At 28.2% G+C, this 21,162-nt stretch overlaps 3 protein-coding genes across 3 annotated transcripts in view; 1 reads left to right on the top strand and 2 right to left on the bottom strand.

The window, feature by feature from the left end:
* LOC136990417 (beta-hexosaminidase subunit alpha-like) overlaps positions 1 to 21,162 on the top strand; it is a 376,498-nt gene that overhangs the window by 330,800 nt on the left and 24,536 nt on the right. The window lies entirely within an intron of this gene.
* The window catches only part of LOC136990451 (CCHC-type zinc finger nucleic acid binding protein-like), a 50,408-nt gene that overhangs the window by 24,291 nt on the left and 4,955 nt on the right, over positions 1 to 21,162 (bottom strand). Inside the window, exon 2 of the mRNA XM_067288835.1 lies at positions 3,705 to 3,848. Coding sequence (XP_067144936.1) covers positions 3,705 to 3,843 — 139 coding nt within the window. The 5' untranslated portion in view covers positions 3,844 to 3,848. The remainder of the gene's footprint in view (positions 1 to 3,704; positions 3,849 to 21,162) is intronic.
* Positions 12,721 to 13,923, bottom strand: LOC136990442 (uncharacterized). The gene has a single exon (XM_067288828.1). It carries the CDS (start codon positions 13,921 to 13,923, stop codon positions 12,721 to 12,723), a length of 1,203 nt encoding a protein of 400 aa, XP_067144929.1.

Below are 21,162 nucleotides of genomic sequence, written 5' to 3'. Positions count from 1 at the left end.
CATCTAAGCACAATAACTGAGTAAAATGTAAAAGGCACCCAGTATATGAATTGGCAATGTAATTTTTACTGTCTATATTAAACAAAAAAACAGTAAAAATTATAATCATTTAAAATGGAAAATCTTTTAACTCAAAGTTTCTATTCTATTCTTATGGCATTCTCTTCTTAGAAGATTGCAGCTGACAAACCATTTCTCTCCATCTTTCTCTGTCATGAGCATTCCTCATATCAGTTCCAATCCAGTTCTTGATGTTATCCCTCCATCTCTTCATGGCCTTCCTCTTGGACCTTTTCCCTCTACCATCAAAGTTTATCAAATAAAAACTGCTTCTCATTACATCAGAATTTGAGGAAATTGCAATAAAGCTACCAAATATTAAATATTAATAAAGTAATTTGAAAAATTATTGAAGAGAACAAATACTACATCAGTTAGCTTTGTGAGTGTAACCTGCATTTTTGTATTGATTCTTAGCCCTGAACAAAGGTTTTATGCTATACAAGACTTCATAGAAATCTATCATGTTGTATGAGAGTTACATGTATTTTCCACAAATGTTCATTGAACAACAAATTTTTAAATGTTTACTTATTGGCCAACTTCTGTTCATTTTCAGAGTTGTATTGTATATAAAAACTAATACACAATCTATGACTAATACATTTAGTCATAGACTGATAAAATCTGTATCACTACAGCAGAATGTGAAAGTAATGCAAGCAATGAGAAATATATATATATATATATATAACAAGAAACCACTAATAAATGAGCAAATTTGAACTTGCTATAATATCACTAGTCTTAAGCTAACTAAATTCTCTTTATAACTAAAAAAAAGAAATTATTAGATATTCTAAATTTCATGTGTATCTTATAATGACAAATTATTTACTCACAAAAACTTTGATACAATATGTTTTCAATATAATTTCCTTTGATATATATATTTTGTTCCACAACTTTACTACAATAAAATAACTAGTGAACACATCTATTAGGCATGATATAGCACTCTTACTTCACAACTGTTCTTAAAATATGTAATTGTAATGCTATCAACACTTCAGTGGGCTAAACATCCATAAATCAATGACATTTAAGTGAGGATAGTAAAGATTATATGAGGTCACCATCAAACCTACAATGATGATAAAATCTTATAAAAAAACTTTTTGAGTGAATAATTATGTTAAAAACTTGTTTAGATAGCATGTGAAATGTACTTTTGCATTGTCTTCTAAGGCATTTGTCCAATTTATCTTATTTTTCAATACGGTATATTAGAACATACTGGTTAGAAATGTATCAAGTTCCAGTTACTATTCAGACGGATTGCTCTACATTCAAAAACTAAAATGAACATCACACAGGTATATCAGATACATGAACTTCATTGGTGAGATTGTGTATTTCCATTCTAATGACTGTCTCTTACATTTCAGTTAATAATGGAAGACCAAAACTTTATCATGTATCAATAAATGTTCAAGAAATACTTTCTTTTCATTTTCATAATCCTATTTCAATTCTATAAAAATTTAGCTTTTCTAATTTAAACTCAATTGTTAAAAATTTATAGCATCCACTACAAAAAAATCATTTGCAACTACAACTTAACACACAGTACACTAATAATACAATGTATTGTACACTACATGTACTATACAGTCTTATCAACAATTACTTGTTAACACCTCAAAATTGCTATTTTCAATCAATTTTTGTTAGTTTTCATTTTATAACTATCATTTGATAGTAAGAAAATTATATCAATTAAATTATAAAGTAAAGAAAAAAGTAAAGTAAAAGTAAAAGAACTCATTAATAAGATATTTTATAAACAATGATAAAACTTTTAAAATTACTAAATTATTAAAAACTACATAATATAGACATTTATATTTAGCACATATATAATTTTAAATTATATATAATAACTAAATAATTTATGAAGTTGTGAGTAGAAAGCAACTGTTCAAATTCTGTTGCATCTTCTAATGTATTAAGAACATGACTCATGAATTTTTTACAATTTAGCCAATGACTAATTTATCTTTTCGTCAACAAGATCTGTTACATAAGACTGATGTAATTATTTCAAATATTTTCTTATAAAAGTATTTTTTATAAGAAATTAAAAACTGCTAAAATTCCTTTACGTCAATAATTCAAAAATTTGCAAATATCATCATGTAATAAAACATTATTAACATAAAATATGTGATTAACACAGCTTAAGTCTTTTAGTCAACCATAAATAAAATTTTCGTCTTTACAAGCACTTATACTTTGAAATAAAAGTAAGATAAAATGATGTGTAAATTTCTAATTAGAAACCATTCAAGGGTTTTTCTAAAATTAAAGAATTTGTTTTTAAATCCTAAGTGATAAAAGTAGCTTTGGATCTTTTCCCTAACAAGTATTTTGGCAAATGATAGAAAATTTGAGTTGTTTTAATTACTTATTGTAGTTTCCTTTTTATAGACAGTGCATTACAATGTACAAATGCACTATAAGTATGCATTACAATACAATTATTCATAAAACATAAATATGAATTTGCAAAATGTTTAAGGATTTCAATACAAAAATAATCTTTCTATATATTTTATATATTTATTTATTTGACAGTTTTAACTATTTAGTTGAATTTGTAGAGAAAAATATTCAAAATAAAATTTTTTACAATCAAATATAGTTTCCTACAATCAATCAGTTATAAACATCTTTCAATTATAATAAATTGTGAGGTGTTGTAAACTGTTTCCAGTATTGATACTAGATTAAAAAGTACACCCATTGCAGACAACAAACTTAAATTTTGTGTCTGTTTATAGTAGTTTTCACATAACATCTGTCTAAATGACTCATATGCATTTTCATGCATTTTGTTGTGGAAAATCAGGCTAAGAGCTGATAGGGTTAAATGTAATATTATTATAAAGTTATGTATTTAAAATGTTGTATATTTATTTTTTTTTTTTATCAACTTACTTAAACATTGAATCATCAGCATGTAAGCAGACAATTCACTTATTATCTACCTCAGTGATTCTCAAAGTGGGGGTCGTGAAAAATATTAGGGGGGGGGTCGCTGAAAAAATTGATTCTAGATCAATTTTTTTCAAATATTTTATAAATTTACTATGGATTCATGTTTAGAAATAATAGAAATAAAAACTATATAAAATAATTTCTACTTAAATAAATTGCACATATAAATAATAAAAAGAATATAAATATTTAAATACGAGCCTAACCCCCTCCCTCCGGGATGTTTTTCGACACACTCATTCTTCGAGGGTCCTTTGAAATTTTTAAGTGCAGAAGGGGGTCGCGGTCCAAAAAGTTTGAGAAACACTGATCTACCTCACAAAGAAATAAACTATACACCTCTACCTTAATTAGCATAGAAGATAATTTCATCATAATATAAAATTTATGGCAGACTTAAAAAATACAGAAAAGTATCCATCAGCTTCTGTTCCTATTTTCCTTGTTTTTTTATTTTTGTGGGAAAAAACTATAGATATATAATTATGTCAGACTCATTTATGCAAATCTTATATAATTTACTAGTCTGACAAGTTTTAAACACCTAAAAGTTTTTAAATAATAATATTTTCATTATTATAGTCAATCATTACAATTAAATTTTAAAATATACAAGAAAAACTTAATACATATTGAAAAAATACCTCTTAATAAAGCTCTATTATCAGATCGAGTTCCACGGCTTATTGCTCTGGGTCTTCCATTTCCACGGCTGTCACTTTGTGGACATTCACGAGCAAAATGTCCAGTTTTGTGACATTTGAAGCATTCATTTGAACTCATAATTTCTACAAGAAATGAAAAAATAAATTTTATATTGAAATATCTGTTACCAAACTAAAACATACATTACAAAATATTAAAAACAAACATACTAAACTTTAAAATAACAATATTGCAAATACAAATAATTTAAGGAAGCAAATTCATTATTGCTACAATTACAATAAATGAAAATTTGCTTCTTTCCTTAAGTCTACTTTATACATTTCATGCACAAAACAATTTCTTGAAAAATGCAAGTTTACTTTAAGAAAAATAATAAGTACTTTACGTAACTTAAAACATTTCTAAAACGCAAAGTAAGTAATAGATACACTCAAAAATCAAACCTCTAATTTAATAAAAAGCAGCTGTTTTTCAAAACTTACAAAAATAATGTAATTACATTCTTGATTATTACCTATTCAATAATATATTAACCACATTTCCACACAAACAAATCATACATTTATGTATATCAGCTTGTTTTGGCTTATGAGAGAACTGCAATGTAAATTTAATGTAAGAGTATTTATTGATAACTTAAACTATTCAGTGACATCTCTATGGTAACCATTATTAAAAATAAAAAAATGCTCCTGAAACTATAAAAGTACTTTTAATATAAGTGTGTGTGTTTTAGGTACTTGGTGGAGTATAGTGCCAATATCTCTTCATCTATAAGAGCATGCAGTTATATTTGCAGAAATAAGTTGCATTATTTTTAATACCAATTTGTACTATTCACAACTTGTATTTGTAATTATATCACATTATTTGCAAACACCAAATGATGACAAGTCAAAAGGCTAATTTCTTAATATCTAATTTCCAGAACTAACCTTGTCTCCCCATAAAGTTTCATGAAAAACTAAACTTACTATATTAAATAACTTGATATTGATTTTATAAAGACCCATATTTCATCAATAAATAATTACATGTTATTGTAAAAGTCAATTTTGCTGATTCTTTATGAATAAATATTAACAAATCTTTTTATAAATCAACAAATTTTTGAAATATTTTTAAAATTCAGTTCACTGACCTAAACCTTTTTACTATTATCAAGCAGCAATACATTTAAACAGTAACAGGGAAAACTGGCTGTCCTCTTTAATAGAAAATGTAGGCAAGTAACATCTACTTTAGTAGACATTATAATACACAGTACTTAATCATAATTCCTAACATCAGTTGTAATGTTAATAGTTCTTGTTTTAAACATTCTTCTCTAAAATATAACTGTCATGTTAAGTTAAACAGTTTTTATTTTGCCATAAAATACTTCTTTTCACTCCGGTATTGTTAACTTTTCGAAAAATATTTTAGAAATTCTCGTAAAATATATGGCCAACAAATATGTTAATCTTTAAGCAAAAATAAACTTAAAACTCACGCCAAGGTTTAAATAATTTCTGGAAGAAAATTCGCTGAGTTTGGCATTAAAATATTTTAATGCCGAACTCAGCTAATTTTCTTCCAGAAATTATGTTTAATATAGCCTTTTGTTGAAAAAAAGTAATTAGATTTTAAATGGCTTTTTCAGTTTTGGTGTAACAAACTATTTTAATTCAATGATATATTCATGGTTTACCACTTAAAACAAAAATGATTTAATACATATATAATCATCTCTCAAAACCCCATTCATTAGTATAAAGCCACACCAACTGCTGTATAAAGATCAGGCTATTTTCCAGCAATTATAATTTTAATTAAAATCACCAGAAAATAGCCCAATCTTATATGACATTTGGCGTGACTTTATAATGATTTAATAAATATTTGTTTCTAGAAATAAAGTTCTTTATTCAAAAAATTATGAAGTTCTTTGTAAAGATGCTTTCATTTGTTGTAAAAATAAAATTACTAGTAATTTATCCTTGTTATAATCTCTCAATTGTTATAGAATAGCATCAGAATTTCATTTATTGTTAGGAAGTATTACATTTATTGTTCAGGTCTTCTATTTTTAAAAAAGTAATAAACTTGATTGTACTTTGTATTAGTTTTTTTAATATAACATTCGGGAAAGTCTGTTAGGTTAAAAATTCATTTTGTCAAGTTATACAATTTACTTAAATATTAAAAATATTTAATATAAAAACTGATAAATAGAATTGAAACTGATAATCAGAATTGTACTTAAAAAATATTCATGGATCTCTAAAGATCAAGAAATTCACTCTTCCATCCATCCTTCATTTATAATGTCCCTGACAAATATTTCATAAAATATACATCCAATAAAAAATTAATCAGAGTATGTTATTTTGAAGGAAACCTTTTCAATTTCATAAAAATTAAACATCTGTAGAATTTCAAATGGACCACCTGTTTTTTTCTATTATTGAATTCACAATTAGAAAATAAAGTTTTGTTTAAAATATTTGGGGGAAAAATGTTAATTTCAAAAGTTGCAAGCATTTTTAAGTTTTATTTTCTAAAGCTTTTTTTCCAGCAACACAGAAAATTTACTGTAAACAACAAAAAATAAATGCTTAAATATTCTATTATTTGTTTTCATTTATTTCAAATTATCTAATTCATTAAATGTAAGAATTAAATTATTTAACAGAATTGCCATTTTGATAAAAAAAATATTGTTTTTTACTGGGACATCTTTTAACCATTAGTAATTTCACAGGTACAAATGAAAATAGTATGTTTTTGAAGAAATAAAACAAATGTTCCTTCTTTAAAGACAGTCACCTTAAAAAAAATTTGCAATCAGAAAAATTCTGCATGATAATTATTTACCTTAAGTTTTGATCTCAATTACAGAATTGATTATGTAATTATCTAAATATCTATCTTTAAAAGTAAAATAGAAATGGAGGAGGAATCAATAAACCAGAACTTCTCAATAACTGGTATTTGATTGATATGGCTCACACAAATTTTTCACTAATTCAAATTTTTGTAAAGTAATGAATGAGTGTTTTCTATTTCATAAGAACAAAATAGAAAACACATTTAAACAATTACTTGTGACTTAAAATTAAAAAACATCAATTTAAGCAGTACAGAATAATACAGTATTTTCAAATTTTAGATAGGACTTATTAAGGGAAAGATACACTTTATTTGTTTTTAAAGTAAATTTTTTGTCATCTTATTTTTTTTTGAATTGTTATTCATTTCCTGAATTTACAAATTTTCTATTATTAATTTTGCTCATATTTTCAGAGTAATACATTTTATCGCAATATTCTCATAAAATATTACAATTACAAATTTAGTTTTTATATAAAAATGAAAATAATTCACATTTATATTTAAATTAAGAATTATGAATATTTTAGACCCACTCATATTTTTCAACATGACAATACATTGGCATTTTGCACAATTTATCACTTGTTTTAAGTGTTTCGTTCTTTTAAATACTATTTTTTCAAGAGTTTCTGTAGTAAAATAAATATCATTTCTGTGAAAAAAAATAGTTTAGTTCATGTGAAATTACAGGAATTTATTTTAACTGATGTTGGCTATAATAGTTTGTTCCTTTATCTTTGAGTAGCAATTCCTCCTTATGGTTATTTTCATTCTAAAAGTATTTCAACATGCTAAAAAGCAAAGTTTATTGCTTGATGACAATTTAACTTATGCTCAAAATCCAATATACAGATATTGGATTTTGATCAAGATCTCCATGGACAATAATTTAGTTCCAAAATTCACACTACTTGTGTAATGCAATACTATTGTAGAAAACATGAATCATATACATCAAAGATATCAAACTATGTCACTTCAGAAGTCAGGACACAACGCAGATGATTTTGTTTACTTTTTACTGTTAAATTTAAGTTTTTTTAATTATGGTTTTATGTTCAGCTCAGTATATCTCTATCACATTTTTTACATTTATTCTAATTAAAGCATTTTCATTACATTTATTTAGAAACTTATTTGAAGTTTAACACGTTAACTGCCACCTGTAATATGATATTTTCCATTTTTTCAGGCCACAATGAGAAAATTTGATATTTAATATTTTATTATGATATAAATAGAAGGGTCATTATATAACAGTCGATAGAGTGAAGATTAAAAAATATACCAATGATGACTGGCCATCGTATGGCCTGAAACCGGAGACTATAAGACCATGAAATATTTAATATTAATTACTTTATATGTAACAAAAGAGAATAATTAAACTAGTTTTCGATATTTTTTTCCTTTTTTTAAGAATTCACTATTAAAAAAACACTATTAGATATAAAATAGCTTTTTATTTAAAAAAAACTATGACAGCCGGCCGTCGGACCACTTCGTGAGGCCATACGACGGCCGGCAGTCAGAAACGAACTTCATAGACGTCCGCGAGAGGCCACCACTAGGATGTAAAACAACGTCTTACGAAGCCAGGATAATTTAACCTTGAGTGAAACTACATTGGTTATAGTGACAACGGGCGGTCGGATGGCTCTGTACGGCCCTAATTAGTACGACCGCCGGTGCGTCGGATGGCAGTTAACGTGTTAAAACTTCAATGCACAACACTTTTTAAAAATTGCACAGCATTTGAAATGTCAGTCGTATTCTCTCTCTCTCTCGTGCACTTACCATGACTACAGAAAACAATAAAATACGTTAAATGCAACATGTTCTTTTTACTTCAATTGTTACTAGCTGCATATGAGAAGTGTCATATTCTTTTGCATGACAAAATTTCATTTAACACAATAGAGTTTTAGTTTAACATGATATTTATTTAAAGTACTCTGTAGTATTTTATTTTAAAATAAATATTATCAATGAGATACTTAATGTTTTGGCCTATGCTAATTGTTATGACATTGCAAACTGTTCAACTTGTATACATATCATAAGATAGAATTGTAATACATTTATGCTATGTCACTACTAATAGATACAGGGATATACAAATTAATCATACTCTGTTCTAAATATTTCATAATAATAATGAAAATATAGTATTTTCTTAGAAATATGGTGTATTAATATTAGTATTTTTTACTGACAGCACAAATGCTGAAACTAGCTGTGATTAACTGTATTCACTTGTCAAAACATTCGAGTCCATCGAGTTTAAATCCCTAATGTTTATTCAAAACAAGTGTTTCTAGTTCTGATGAGAACAAAAGCATTGATATTTTAGCTATGCAAGACTTTTATAATTCTAATGATACTAATGAACTAGTTTGGACTGACAAACTAATAGACTAATCACATTTGAATCAGAAATCAAAAGTTTACCACAGGGTACTAACCATAATTAGATTTACAGAAATAAAAATTCTAGTGCAAAAAAAAAAAAAGAAAAGGTGAAAAGAATAAAGTACCAAACACAATGAATCTCAGTGGGAAAAAATACTTCTAAAGTAGCTAGAAATTCTAGAAGAGTGTATGTTTCACCTCAAAATCTAAAATAGTGATCAAAAACAAGAGAAAAACTTCCCTGCAAAGACAGCTACAATCTCAAATGCAATTTAAGAGATATGTCAGAACATTGTCGAAAATCAGTTTACAACTATTAAGATGTGATAATTCACAAAGATCTCAATCTAGACAATTCATACAGGTAGTGCAAATCAGTGAGGAGCTAGTCAGCCATATATCTCAATACTGCTATAAACAAAAGAACGGTCTGGACCTCTGGAATTTGGTTCCTAAAGATGTTACAATCTGGCAGTTATAGACATTTTGTCTTACTACCATATACACATTTTCTCAGTCAACTAACTTGTGAATGCTTGTTAATGTGTCTTGTCTGCTTACTCTATTTTACAGCTTATATTTGTCTACTGTGGGTTTCATAACTTACTCTTATACACAGTTGATCTATTTACTCTGGTCATAAGTCATCTCATCTGGACTGGGAAAGACTATACTACCAAGTCAATAAAAGTATACAGGAGAATTATTGCAAACATATGTGAAAGATGAGGTGGCAAGAGATGCTTCCACTAACAGAGCTAACCATAGAGTCTAAAGCAGGGATGAAAAGGTTCAACTTATCATTAAATGTTATGGTCAATCTTTAATGATGAGCACTAACTTTGTAAAAAGTAGTTAATTACAAGTTGCTTTGGTTTTATAGTACTTAAAACTACAAATTTAACTACATTTAAATTACTCAGAAATAGAAAACAAAAAATTAAACAGGATTAAAGCAACAGTTCTATTTTCACTTCATTGTTATTGTTTAACATTTTTATTTCTTTTTTAATTGATGTTTAAAGAATTCTAACTTTTCATCTGACATTCTGCATCATCTAGATCAGTGATGGCAAATACGTGACCCATACAATAATTTCATGGTATCCACTCTGAATGTTTAGAATGTATTATGTTTTACACTTATGCAAAGTTTAAAAATTTATCAAATACTTTTTTTATATGCAGTATGAAAGCAAGATCCCAAAGTTGTTATGAAAAGTCAAAGACTACTAATTGTGAATCTTATAGAAAACTAATATCAAATGAACAGAAGCAGATTTCCTATTTGACTCACCTTCGGAAAAAAGGTAAGTCATTCTGGTCTAGGTATTAAACTTTGCCCTGACAAGGAAAACAGATATTCCGCTATAGCTAATAGTAGTACTGTACTAATAGTTAACAGTAGTACTGTATTCTAAAAATGCATTCTTTACATCAGGGATGGACAACCCATGGCCTGCTTTCATATTTTGTGTGGCCCACATTGATATATTTTGTGCAATTTTCTACCTTAGGAAAGTATGGAGCAAAAATTTGATTGTTATTTTTTACAACTTATATATATGAACAGTTTTTCCAACAATAAATTTAGTAAAAAGTAAAACAAGAAATCAGCTAACAGACCTCACATCAAAACTAATTTAAAACTTAGTATGTTAATTTATAATCATATAGTGTATAAATAAATATTTGTGATTTACTATCATTTTTTTTTCTTTTGTTTTTCATTTTTCTCTTTTATGCAGCCCGCATCAGTTCAAAAGTTTTAAATGTGGCCCATAGAAAAAGGTTGCCCATCCCTGCTTTACATACCAATTGTTATGTAATACACTCAAACTATCATTATTTTCCAAATTCTCAATTTTACATGAAAACTCCTGCCAACCATTTTATTTTAAGAAATAGAGTAACAAGTAATAGCTTGGTGCAAGTACAAAACAATCCACGTATTTTCTTACATAAGTATGGAAAAGCAGAGAAATTAATTTTTTTAATTTGACTTATCAACTGGCAATATAAAAATTTCAAATGCTACAATTTCTCAAAAATTGACTTTGACAAAAGTAGAACTGATGATCATAAAAATCAAGACACATTCTCTTTCCTTAAGATAGCAAATTACTCCAAGGTAACGACATTATAAGAAATTTAAAGGAAAACTAGTTAATGAGTATTATTCGTTACATTCATTTTTACATGACAACATTAATTATAAAAAATTATATGTTAGAACATTTCACTTAAATGTAACTGAATGTAATGAGATTCTGAAGATGTTTAATAGTATAATAATTACTGAAGATTAAAGATCAAAATATAAACTGCAGTAAGTTAGAATTATATAAAGATGTAAGTAAAAAATTCCTGATTAATTAATAAGAAAATATATAAGCCAAAATGATTTGATTAAAGGACAAAACTAGACTACCCATGACCCCACTGGTCACTTACTACTAAAAATTTATGAAGAATAGAGGAAACCATAATAGGTAGTAGTAGCATTTCACAGATGTGTAATGTCTCCACATATCTCATTTTATAGATTTCCGCTTTGAAATAAACCTTGGTCCCGTGGACAAGGTGAGAGCTGATGGTGTGGAGAGCCTTTTTTGAAATATATACCAAGTGATTCTATATGAACTCGTAGTATGTGCATTGGGGATAATGCTCTTACTCAGCTATCATCATTTGTTCTTATACTTTTATTATTTTTTGTATACATTTTATGCATGTATATATATATATATATACCTTTATATTTTTAATTATTCATAACTTCAAATGTCTGACTATGAACATTTGAAATATTTATCGTGTAATATTTAAAAAATTTTTGTTCTATTCAAATGTAACCAATATTTAATTTATATTTTTTCCTAAGGAACATCAGAAAAATACAGGTGCATATTGGTCAAAGGGTTTAGAAGTGTTCAGAGGAGAGATAGCCAATCTTTCTATTTTATAAAACATGTTCAGAAGTTATAGAGAATGTTGGATAATTTCAATATTGACCCAAATTTAACCCATTGAACGATTTAAGTATGATAGTGACTCATCAGAATAAAACATGCTAACTCATAGAAACATGTAAAACAGATTACAATCTGTTGTCCAATTTTAATAAAACTTATTTTGTTTCTAATCTCATTTGGAATATAGGATTCTTAAAAATCTGGCAGTATTTTGTGTTGTTTTTTCTGTATTTAATTACAACTGACCAAACAATCTCAGACTTTTAGTAGTATACTAGAAATGCATGCCTGGCATTGCTCATGTTTTTGAGAGGATGTGATAAAAACAACGGTTGTATTAACTAAAATATGCATTTATTGACCTGGGTATTTATAAAAATCTACATACATCAAGGAACACCGGGGATGTAAACAACACTTTCTGGAACCTTTTACCGGTGTTAGATGCAAAACGAAAAATTTCCATTAACGTTTTCGAACTTTGTAGTTCTTCTTCAGACGGTAAAAAACGAGGAACGCAGATCAAATAAAAGAACAAGTTATTTTTAAACCGAAATTGAATGCTTCATGATGCAGCTGGTCAGACATGCGCATACGGTGCAAGTAGATGGCGATTAAAGGTCCGTGTCGATGAGGGTCTGCCAGGCGGTGGACAAATTGAGTTCCTCTTTATAATTAATGGTGGTGGCGGTGCGGCTGTGTTTGTAAATGGAGATAGCCTCCAACCACCTCAGATGTTCAGGGTGAGGCGATGCGATGATAAGCCTGGCTTGGTTGAGGGCCGCTTTGATGTCCGGATTGGTAGCGTAAGTTGAGAGTGCCGTAGAATTTCTCTCATGCAGAATATCAGCATTGTGCTCACGTAATCTGATCCCCAAAGATCTCTTGGTTGAGTCGATGTAAACAAGGTTTCTGTCAAACCTGTGATCCTTAAGAGGAATGGAATAAACGCCCGGAAGTCTGTTGGGGTCGGGGGATCCTTCCCGTTACGGAGTATGTCCAAGATGGTGGGACGTCTTCTGTATGCGATCTTAATACGGCGCTTGCAGGTAATCTTCTTATATAACGTCGCCACATACGGATTATACGTGACGGGGATCCGTGACTCATCTTCAGGTTGATTGGCGAGACGCAATCGGATGTCGGAGATACGTGCTGTGCGACGGTGACGGTTAACTAATCTATTAACGAGCTTGTGGTATCCGTGGATGGTCACTACGCATCTGACATGCTCCAATTCGGTGGCCAGTGCTGCTGGAGTGGACGAATGCAAAAACGCCCTCTTAATTAACATGTTGAAAGCGGCGGACTTGTATTGGAATGGGTCACATGACCCAACAGGGATGTAGAGAGAGGGCGTACCAGGTTTACGGTAGACCGAAGTGTGTATATATGGGCCTTCAATGCTGATGTTTAGATCTAAGAAATGGACCCCAGTACTGTTAACTTGTTCCAATTCCACGGTCAAGCCATAAGGGTTGTCATTAACCGCTTCCACGAATGCCGACACATCAGGTATATTTCTCCATAATATGATGATGTCGTCGATATACCTTTTGTATAACAAGATGTCAGGAAGATAGTGCGGCAGGACCTTTTGCTCCAATTGTCTGATGACCATCTCGCACAAGTCTCCAGCTACCGGGCTCCCCATAGGGACCCCTCTTTTCTGTGTGTAAACAGCTCCATTGAACATGAAGAACAAGTTATAGCACAGCATATGGGCCATCTCCAGTACTTGTTTGTGCAAAGTGCGGTCTCCAACAATACCGAGGAGGAGGTCCCTAAGAGCGCAAAACGCTGGGGGGAGCTCCAGTGATGGATATAAAGATTTAAAATCCAAAACGGTGATGAATCTTGGGGGAGAGGGAAGATCCTTAAGGATAGAAATGAGGTCCACAGAGTTAGCGATGTTGAACGAGTAGCCCTCCATTAGGGGGGCTATCAATGAGTGTGCGGCCCTTTCGAGTTTACGAGTAGGGGCTCTAGCTTTATCCACCACCGGTCGTAATTGCCGACCTTGTTTATGTGTCTTGGCGAATGCAAAGAGCCTCAGCGTGTCGGCGTGTACTGGGATTTAATTTTCACAAACATAAAAAGTTTATGAAAAAATTTATTAAAGTTTGTTGGAAACTGCTTACAAAAAAAAAAAAAAAAAAAAGCTTTTAATTGAGTTGAAAGTATAAAGAAAAAAAAAAGAACTTAGATCAAACTTTTAACTTAGAAGGTAATTTTCTTTTTTTAAATAATCTGGGTATTTATAATAATGAAACTGTAAAAAATAAAAAATTGCTCAATCTTGTGGGACAAAGATAAAAGATCATTCTTGTCCAGTTGCATAAATTTGGTGATCCAAATTTCACAAAACCATTATTGATGCTCCAACCTACAGCTCTAGGTTATGAGGTGATAGTCCAGCTGGTTCCAAAGAGTTTAAAAGCTCCACCAGGTACATTCAGAAACACATTTGTTTTTAGATGCCAATATTACTCTCCCTTATATCCATTTGTGATTTATGTAATAAGTGTTATCAAATTTGTATCTGAATTTTCATTGAATTTGCCATCACAGAGACAAAAAAGTTGTTTAGTGAAATTCTCTGCAGATCTGTCTCCCAACAGATGGACACTCATCTGTACAGACTCTCATCTAAAGGGACAACTTTTTAATGTGATTCCACAGTGCTGATGCCTTTAGGAAGGCATTAAACTACTCAACAGATGTTGTTAAGCAAACTAACAATCTATTAAAAAATATGGCAATCCCACATATATACAGCAATCCCCCTTGTTTCAGCAGCTGGAGATTAGTTTGCCTGATGATGCCCATTCAACACAGGCAAAAACATTTGCACGTATTATAAAAATTGTTGAATTATAACTTTTTAGAGTTTTTAATTCAAGTATAACCAGTTTCGAGTAGTAGTACCAACAATCTATTAACAACATTCTGAAAACCAACAATGTATTATCAACTAACATTTATTTATTACTTTTTCCAATAGATGGCTCTACACGTAAACGATACAGAATCTAAACTAGAGTTTCTCATTTCCTGGTCCTTTGCTTGTCCTGGGATTTAATTAATTATTTTTAAGATATAAAATAAATCTTGAAATTGAATGATATAATTATTTTTCATTTCTTAAGTAATTTAATACATTCTGCAACCTTCAAAATAATAATAATAATAATGCTGTGTAAAATATGTATTAAAAATTATCTTTGAATTACATAAAAATTTTCACAAATATAAAAAGTTTATGAAAAAATTTATTAAAGTTTGTTGGAAAGTGCTTACAAAAAAGAAAAAAGCTTTTTAATTGGATTAAAAGTATAAGGAAAAGAAAAGAACTTAGATCAAACTTTTAACTTAGAAGGTAATTTTCTTTTTTTAAATAATCTGGTTTTTATTTTAGTAATGAAAAGTCCTGCTAACGAGAATGCTCTTTCCAATTCATTTGATGTGGGTGGAATTGATCGTCTTTAATGCATTTAAGAGAAGACAGATGTTACATGTTTTTTCACCTGTAGCCTGGCAGATTTCTAGTTTGTTTTCAAGATGTGTTGCAGTTCTTCTTTTGCCATCTAGTATTCTTGATTCGTCTATCTTGGCTGTTTTAATAGCGGCATCAAGCTTATAGCCCAATAATTCGGCAGTTCATTTGACTTTAATAATCAGGTTTAGGAAGAAAAACATCATACTTGCATACTTCGTACTTATTTGCATCCTTGCCCAATTTTCACAATCTGGCATAATGCAGTTATTGAAGTTACTGGGCATGGTTAAAAATTAAGACAGCATAAGCACAATTATTCCAGATATCATACATTCTGACAAGTGAAGAATTTTCAGAGACCTGCCACAAACAGGCTACATATTGATTATTGACAATCTGTTACATGCCTTAACAAGCAAAAATTTAAAAAATTAATAAATACAAATGTACTGTATACGAGTTAATTATACATTTTATTTGCAAAATTTCCTCAACCTTAATACAAAAAAAGGGGGAAAAAAGAAAAAAAGTGAACTTTTTAAAAAATTTGTGGATTTCCCAGGATATTTCCTGGGTTAAAAAAATAGCTAGGATCTCAGGATCCTGTTAGAGAAACTCTAATCTATACACTACTCCAATATTTTTGGGTAATGTGTAGCTTAGTGTCAATTCCAGGATCTAATTAATACTCATACAAACTTTGGTCCATATTGGTTAAAAAAAAATATAATAGGAATTTCCATTAGAATATGGTTAAGTTCATATTTGGAACTTTTCATTAAAATTTAAAAAGGTGAGCTTGATTATGTTTCCAATAAAAAGACAGTAATAGAAATAAAACAAAAACAAAAAGAAGAAACTAAAAAAGATGTATCTAATATATATATATATATATATATATATGTTTAAAATATGTGTTATTTTAATATTATTACTAACTGAAGAGGAAACTAAAGTTCTGAAATGCATTTTATTTTAGTAGATATTTATTGCAATAAAGTTAATTTTAATAATAATTTTATGTAGTTAAATAAATTGGTTGCTTGTGTTTGATATGCCCTAATATATAATTTTTTACAATTAATCCTGCTATGTAGAAATAAATATATGAGTAATTTGACTTTAAGAGCAAAAAGCATAGTTAATGACTAGTCAATAAATAGTTGAAACTAAAAATGTAATTAATTTATAGTTTAATTACCAAATTAGAGCAGCTTTACAGCAATTTTAACTAGTAGTTAATTACAGCCCACTTCTAATAATCCTACAAACATTTCTGTATTAGTTCTATTTAATGTGAAGTCATCTACACCAGCACATTTCTTTTGAACTGTATAACATCCAAGTCTTCAACAATGTTCTGATTCATTATTTACATACTGAAGTCTATATAAACTCACTAAATTGTACAGGATGTCTCAAAAGTCATTATTATTTTGATGGAATTAGACTTTTTGTAAAAATGTTATACTGTCATAAATATAAGTATCTTTAGTAAATTTGTGTATTTACAAAACATTAATTGGTTTATATCAAATTTTGTGTAATTGTTAAATTTTCCCATATCACTGATGATGAATGTGGCATAATGAGTATTTATAGTAACAACATGCAAGATAAAAGGTTTGAAATGTAAGACAATTAGAGATTAAAAGTAAGAAATTAGAGACAATTTTGAAAGGAAGTTTCATTAGAAAGGTCCAACAGACAAGGCTATTTGTGAATTGTGAATGAAGTTCCAGAAAACTGGATCTGTACACGATGAGAGCAGAATTGTTGTTTTGAGCTCTGTAGAGACACTTATAGTTTCTATGTAGAACACTAATTTTTACATCATATACTTTGAAATAAATATATTTTTCATAATACTAATTATTTTTCAAAATAGTGACTTTTAAGACATCCTGCATTATTATTAATCCATAATATCAGAAGTAATACATACAGATTATAAATTTGATGAAAAGCTTATTTTCTTAAAGTATTCATTCCAGTAAATTTTTTCTATAAGTTTACTTATAACTTGATAAATGTATCATGTAAACTTTGCTTAATTTAACAAATTTACAGATTTTTAGTCAAAATTAAATTAAGATTTTTAGTCTAAGTTATATGCATTAATTAAGAAATACAATGGTATTTAAATATGAAATCTCATAATAAATTATTTTTTTCAATGAATTTCTTCGCATAATGTTGAAAATGCATCTTTTATATCAACTATCAGTGATTTTTCCATTAAAGATGTTTTAATAAATCTAAACAAGGCAAACTACACCAATTTTCAGCACAAAAATTTTGGGAAATCTAATGTTTTCAAGTGTCAAACAGATGTTTTCACAAGCTAACCAGTTAGCCTATTGTTTAACACTGTTGAAAACATTTGCTTTCTCATAATTTTTGTGCTGGAAATTGATTTAGTTTATGTTGTTTATTAATTATACTATTTTTTGTTGACTTAATGAATCTTTATGACAAATGAGATGTCTATCTTTCTATCATACAAATTATATCAGATCATTTACAATTCTAAAATTAAAAAATATTAAAACATTTAAAATAAAATTTAATTTTTTTTTTAAATTTTAGAACTTTCATAAAAATTCCATAAAATATAATCTCACATTATGGAACTTTAATACAAAAAAAAAAAAAAAAAAAAAAAAAGCAACTCATGTCTAAAATTATGTAATTGAGAATCATCTTCAACACCATTTCACTGATGTTAAAATTTTTAACCATAATAAAACTAAATATTATCACTAAATTTATTTTTAACTTCAGAGGAAAATATGGTCAAAAAGATAAAGAATGTATGCATTTAAATTTGTTTTTCATTTTTTTTAAAACATGTTTTCCTCTGAAGAGGTAAAAATAAATTTAATGAAAGTACTTAGCTTTATTATGACTATTTTTAAGTATCAAAATGGTGTCAAAAGACAATTAGAAATTGAGGTAAAGTAACAATATCGTATAATGTTCTAAAATCTTGCTGTAACATAATTATGCCAATAAAAACATGTTTATATTTATGATTTTGGTAAAATTTGATAAATAGATGTCAGAATTTTCTCTGTAAAAATTCATGTAGTGTCATACTAAAAAAAACTGATATTAGTAATTTAAACAAAAATGATTATTCTCATTGTTATATATCAGTTTACTATTATTATTATAGACATTGAGAAAAAATTAATCACCTGCTTGTAAGGACACTGAAAAATATACAAATGACTCACTAAAACCTTTGACTACCCACGTTCTAAAAAAATTTTTAACATTCTAAAAAACTTTTTAAATCATTGCACATAACTGTTCTTAGAATCTCAGTATTTGTAAACCTGATGAATACCGAATACTAAGGTCGGAAATGTTTGTTATTTCAATTAAATATTTTTTCTGGATAGTCAAAGGTTTTAGTGAGTCATTTGTATTATAGATATTCTTCCTGAAACTAAGAAGAAGAGCCTCCATAAAAACACTTACATGGATATACTTTTGCAGATTTTCATTAACAGATAAATTTCAGAGAAAAACATTATTTTTGTAAAGTGAAAGAAGATATGTTATCAAAAATATAAAAATATGCTTTTTCCATTTTAATGTTAATACACAATATAAGAAAAATACAAAATCTCATTAAAAAAAAAGAAAGAAAATGTAATCGTATAGATGAACAGTAATGAGATAGAAACAACTTTATTGATACTTATATAGAAAGATCTCATCGTACGTACAACTTTAGAAAATCTGAAATTTGCAGTTTTAATGATTACAAAGAAAGAAAGTTACATAAAATTCATTGTGTTTTAACAAAAATTTAAATTTTGCAATACCTGGAATCAAACTATTCAAATGTAACCACTTGTTCATACTTCTTCATAAAAAGGAAAATCAAATGCATCTGTTCTCATCTGCTATTTTCTAACAAATTCATATTGGAAATCGAAATAATGGAAGAGAAATCATTTGTGGTATTTTTGGTTTAAAATATGATGACTTAATTATAATATTCAAAAGAAAGTATCAAAAGCTTATCTGATGCTTAAAATATTTAAAAAATTAATATATAGTCTATATATATTACATACATACCTTATATGTATATAATATAAAATTAAATTCAAAGAGAGACAGCAATGATTATTATTATAAAAATTAGGAAAGATGGTTACAAATTATTTTTACAATATTTTAGGGAAGTTTTAAATTTAAATCTCCAAATATGGGTAATGTTATTGAAAATACAACAGCAGCAGACTAATTTTAATAAATGTTTGTGTTTTATAAATCCTTACAATTAAAGAATTATGAGTTATGAAGCACTGAAGAATAGAGGTTTCCTTCTCTTTCATTTGAAAAAAAAAATGTGAAGATGCAAAATACTGTGCACTAAGATACTTTACATTTCCTTTTCAGTTGTTATGAATAAGCCTTAATTCACTTAATATTCTAAAATTAACTTTTTATACAAAATTTACAAATACAATGACTACACAAATTAAGAAACAATGCATATTTTAATGCATTGTTTCTTAATTTGTGTAGTCATCGTATTAAATAGTAATATAAATTTTTTTTCATAGAAGTCTGTCAAAAATTATATATTTTGTGTTCATTTATAAAACTGTTACTTATTTAAATTTAGTGTTACCAATTTCATATATACATATTACATTTAGCATCTTATCCAGGAGGAAAATTGTACATCAATCCAATCGTAGTCTTTATGAGAAAAGTCATGTTTCTTTAGTTCCCTAATTTAGTTTGACAGCTGACAACTGTTTGTTGCAACAAATTCTGAAAACCATCATATGATATGTGAAATGATGTATGCAGAAAATAACTCATCACTTAGCATGGCTACTGATGTATATGCATTTTTAAGGCTTGCTGCAGAACCACCTGCATTAATTTTAGAGAGGAAATGTGCCTTTCAATGGTATGGCGGGTTCTATTAGACAATATTTAATTTTAAATCGTATTTAAAGTGGATGCATGCACATTCAAAATCATCATATTGTTCAATCTTATTTAAACATCTTAAAAGGGAACACACATGCATTTGGCATCCGAAATCTATTACCATTCAATTTATATTTGAATGTTAACTGCCAGCTTGTTTTGAATAAAAAAGAAGCCTAAAGAAGAGCCCAAAAGGGGCTACAAAACCATTTGCAAGTTTAAATCACATGCACACCAGTAAACTGGTTATTGTGAGTCACACTGTGTATATTCATCCCAGTGTGTTGTGCAGTTGTGTAGATAATATATGAAATTCATTTTCATAGTATATAAAAATTGACATTTAAAGTTATGCCCTATTTTTGAATACTATGCCATAACCTAATAACATTACCTGAAAGCTATTGAAAATGTTTGTTTTTTTTTTATAATTATTACATTTTTTACTGGATTTTGGTGTTATTCACACACACAATTTATTTTAAATATTTTATCACTTAAATATTTAAAGTTCTATTAATATCAAATATACATTATTTATATTATAACATAACAAAATCTAGGTACCATATATACTCATGTAAAAGTCAAATTTTTTAGACCATTTTTTAAGATCAAATTTATGGGGTTGACTATTACATGGATACCACTTTTGACGGGCTGAAATTAAAGCTAGAATGAATCCAAAAGTACTGATCAGTAGCAAAA

Source organism: Centruroides vittatus, unplaced genomic scaffold (assembly GCF_030686945.1).
Source record: "Centruroides vittatus isolate TY-2023 unplaced genomic scaffold, ASM3068694v2 scaffold_932, whole genome shotgun sequence".
Lineage (NCBI taxonomy): Eukaryota > Metazoa > Arthropoda > Arachnida > Scorpiones > Buthidae > Centruroides > Centruroides vittatus.
The sequence above is the reverse complement of the archived record's forward strand: the minus strand, read 5'-3'. Positions and strand labels throughout refer to the sequence as shown.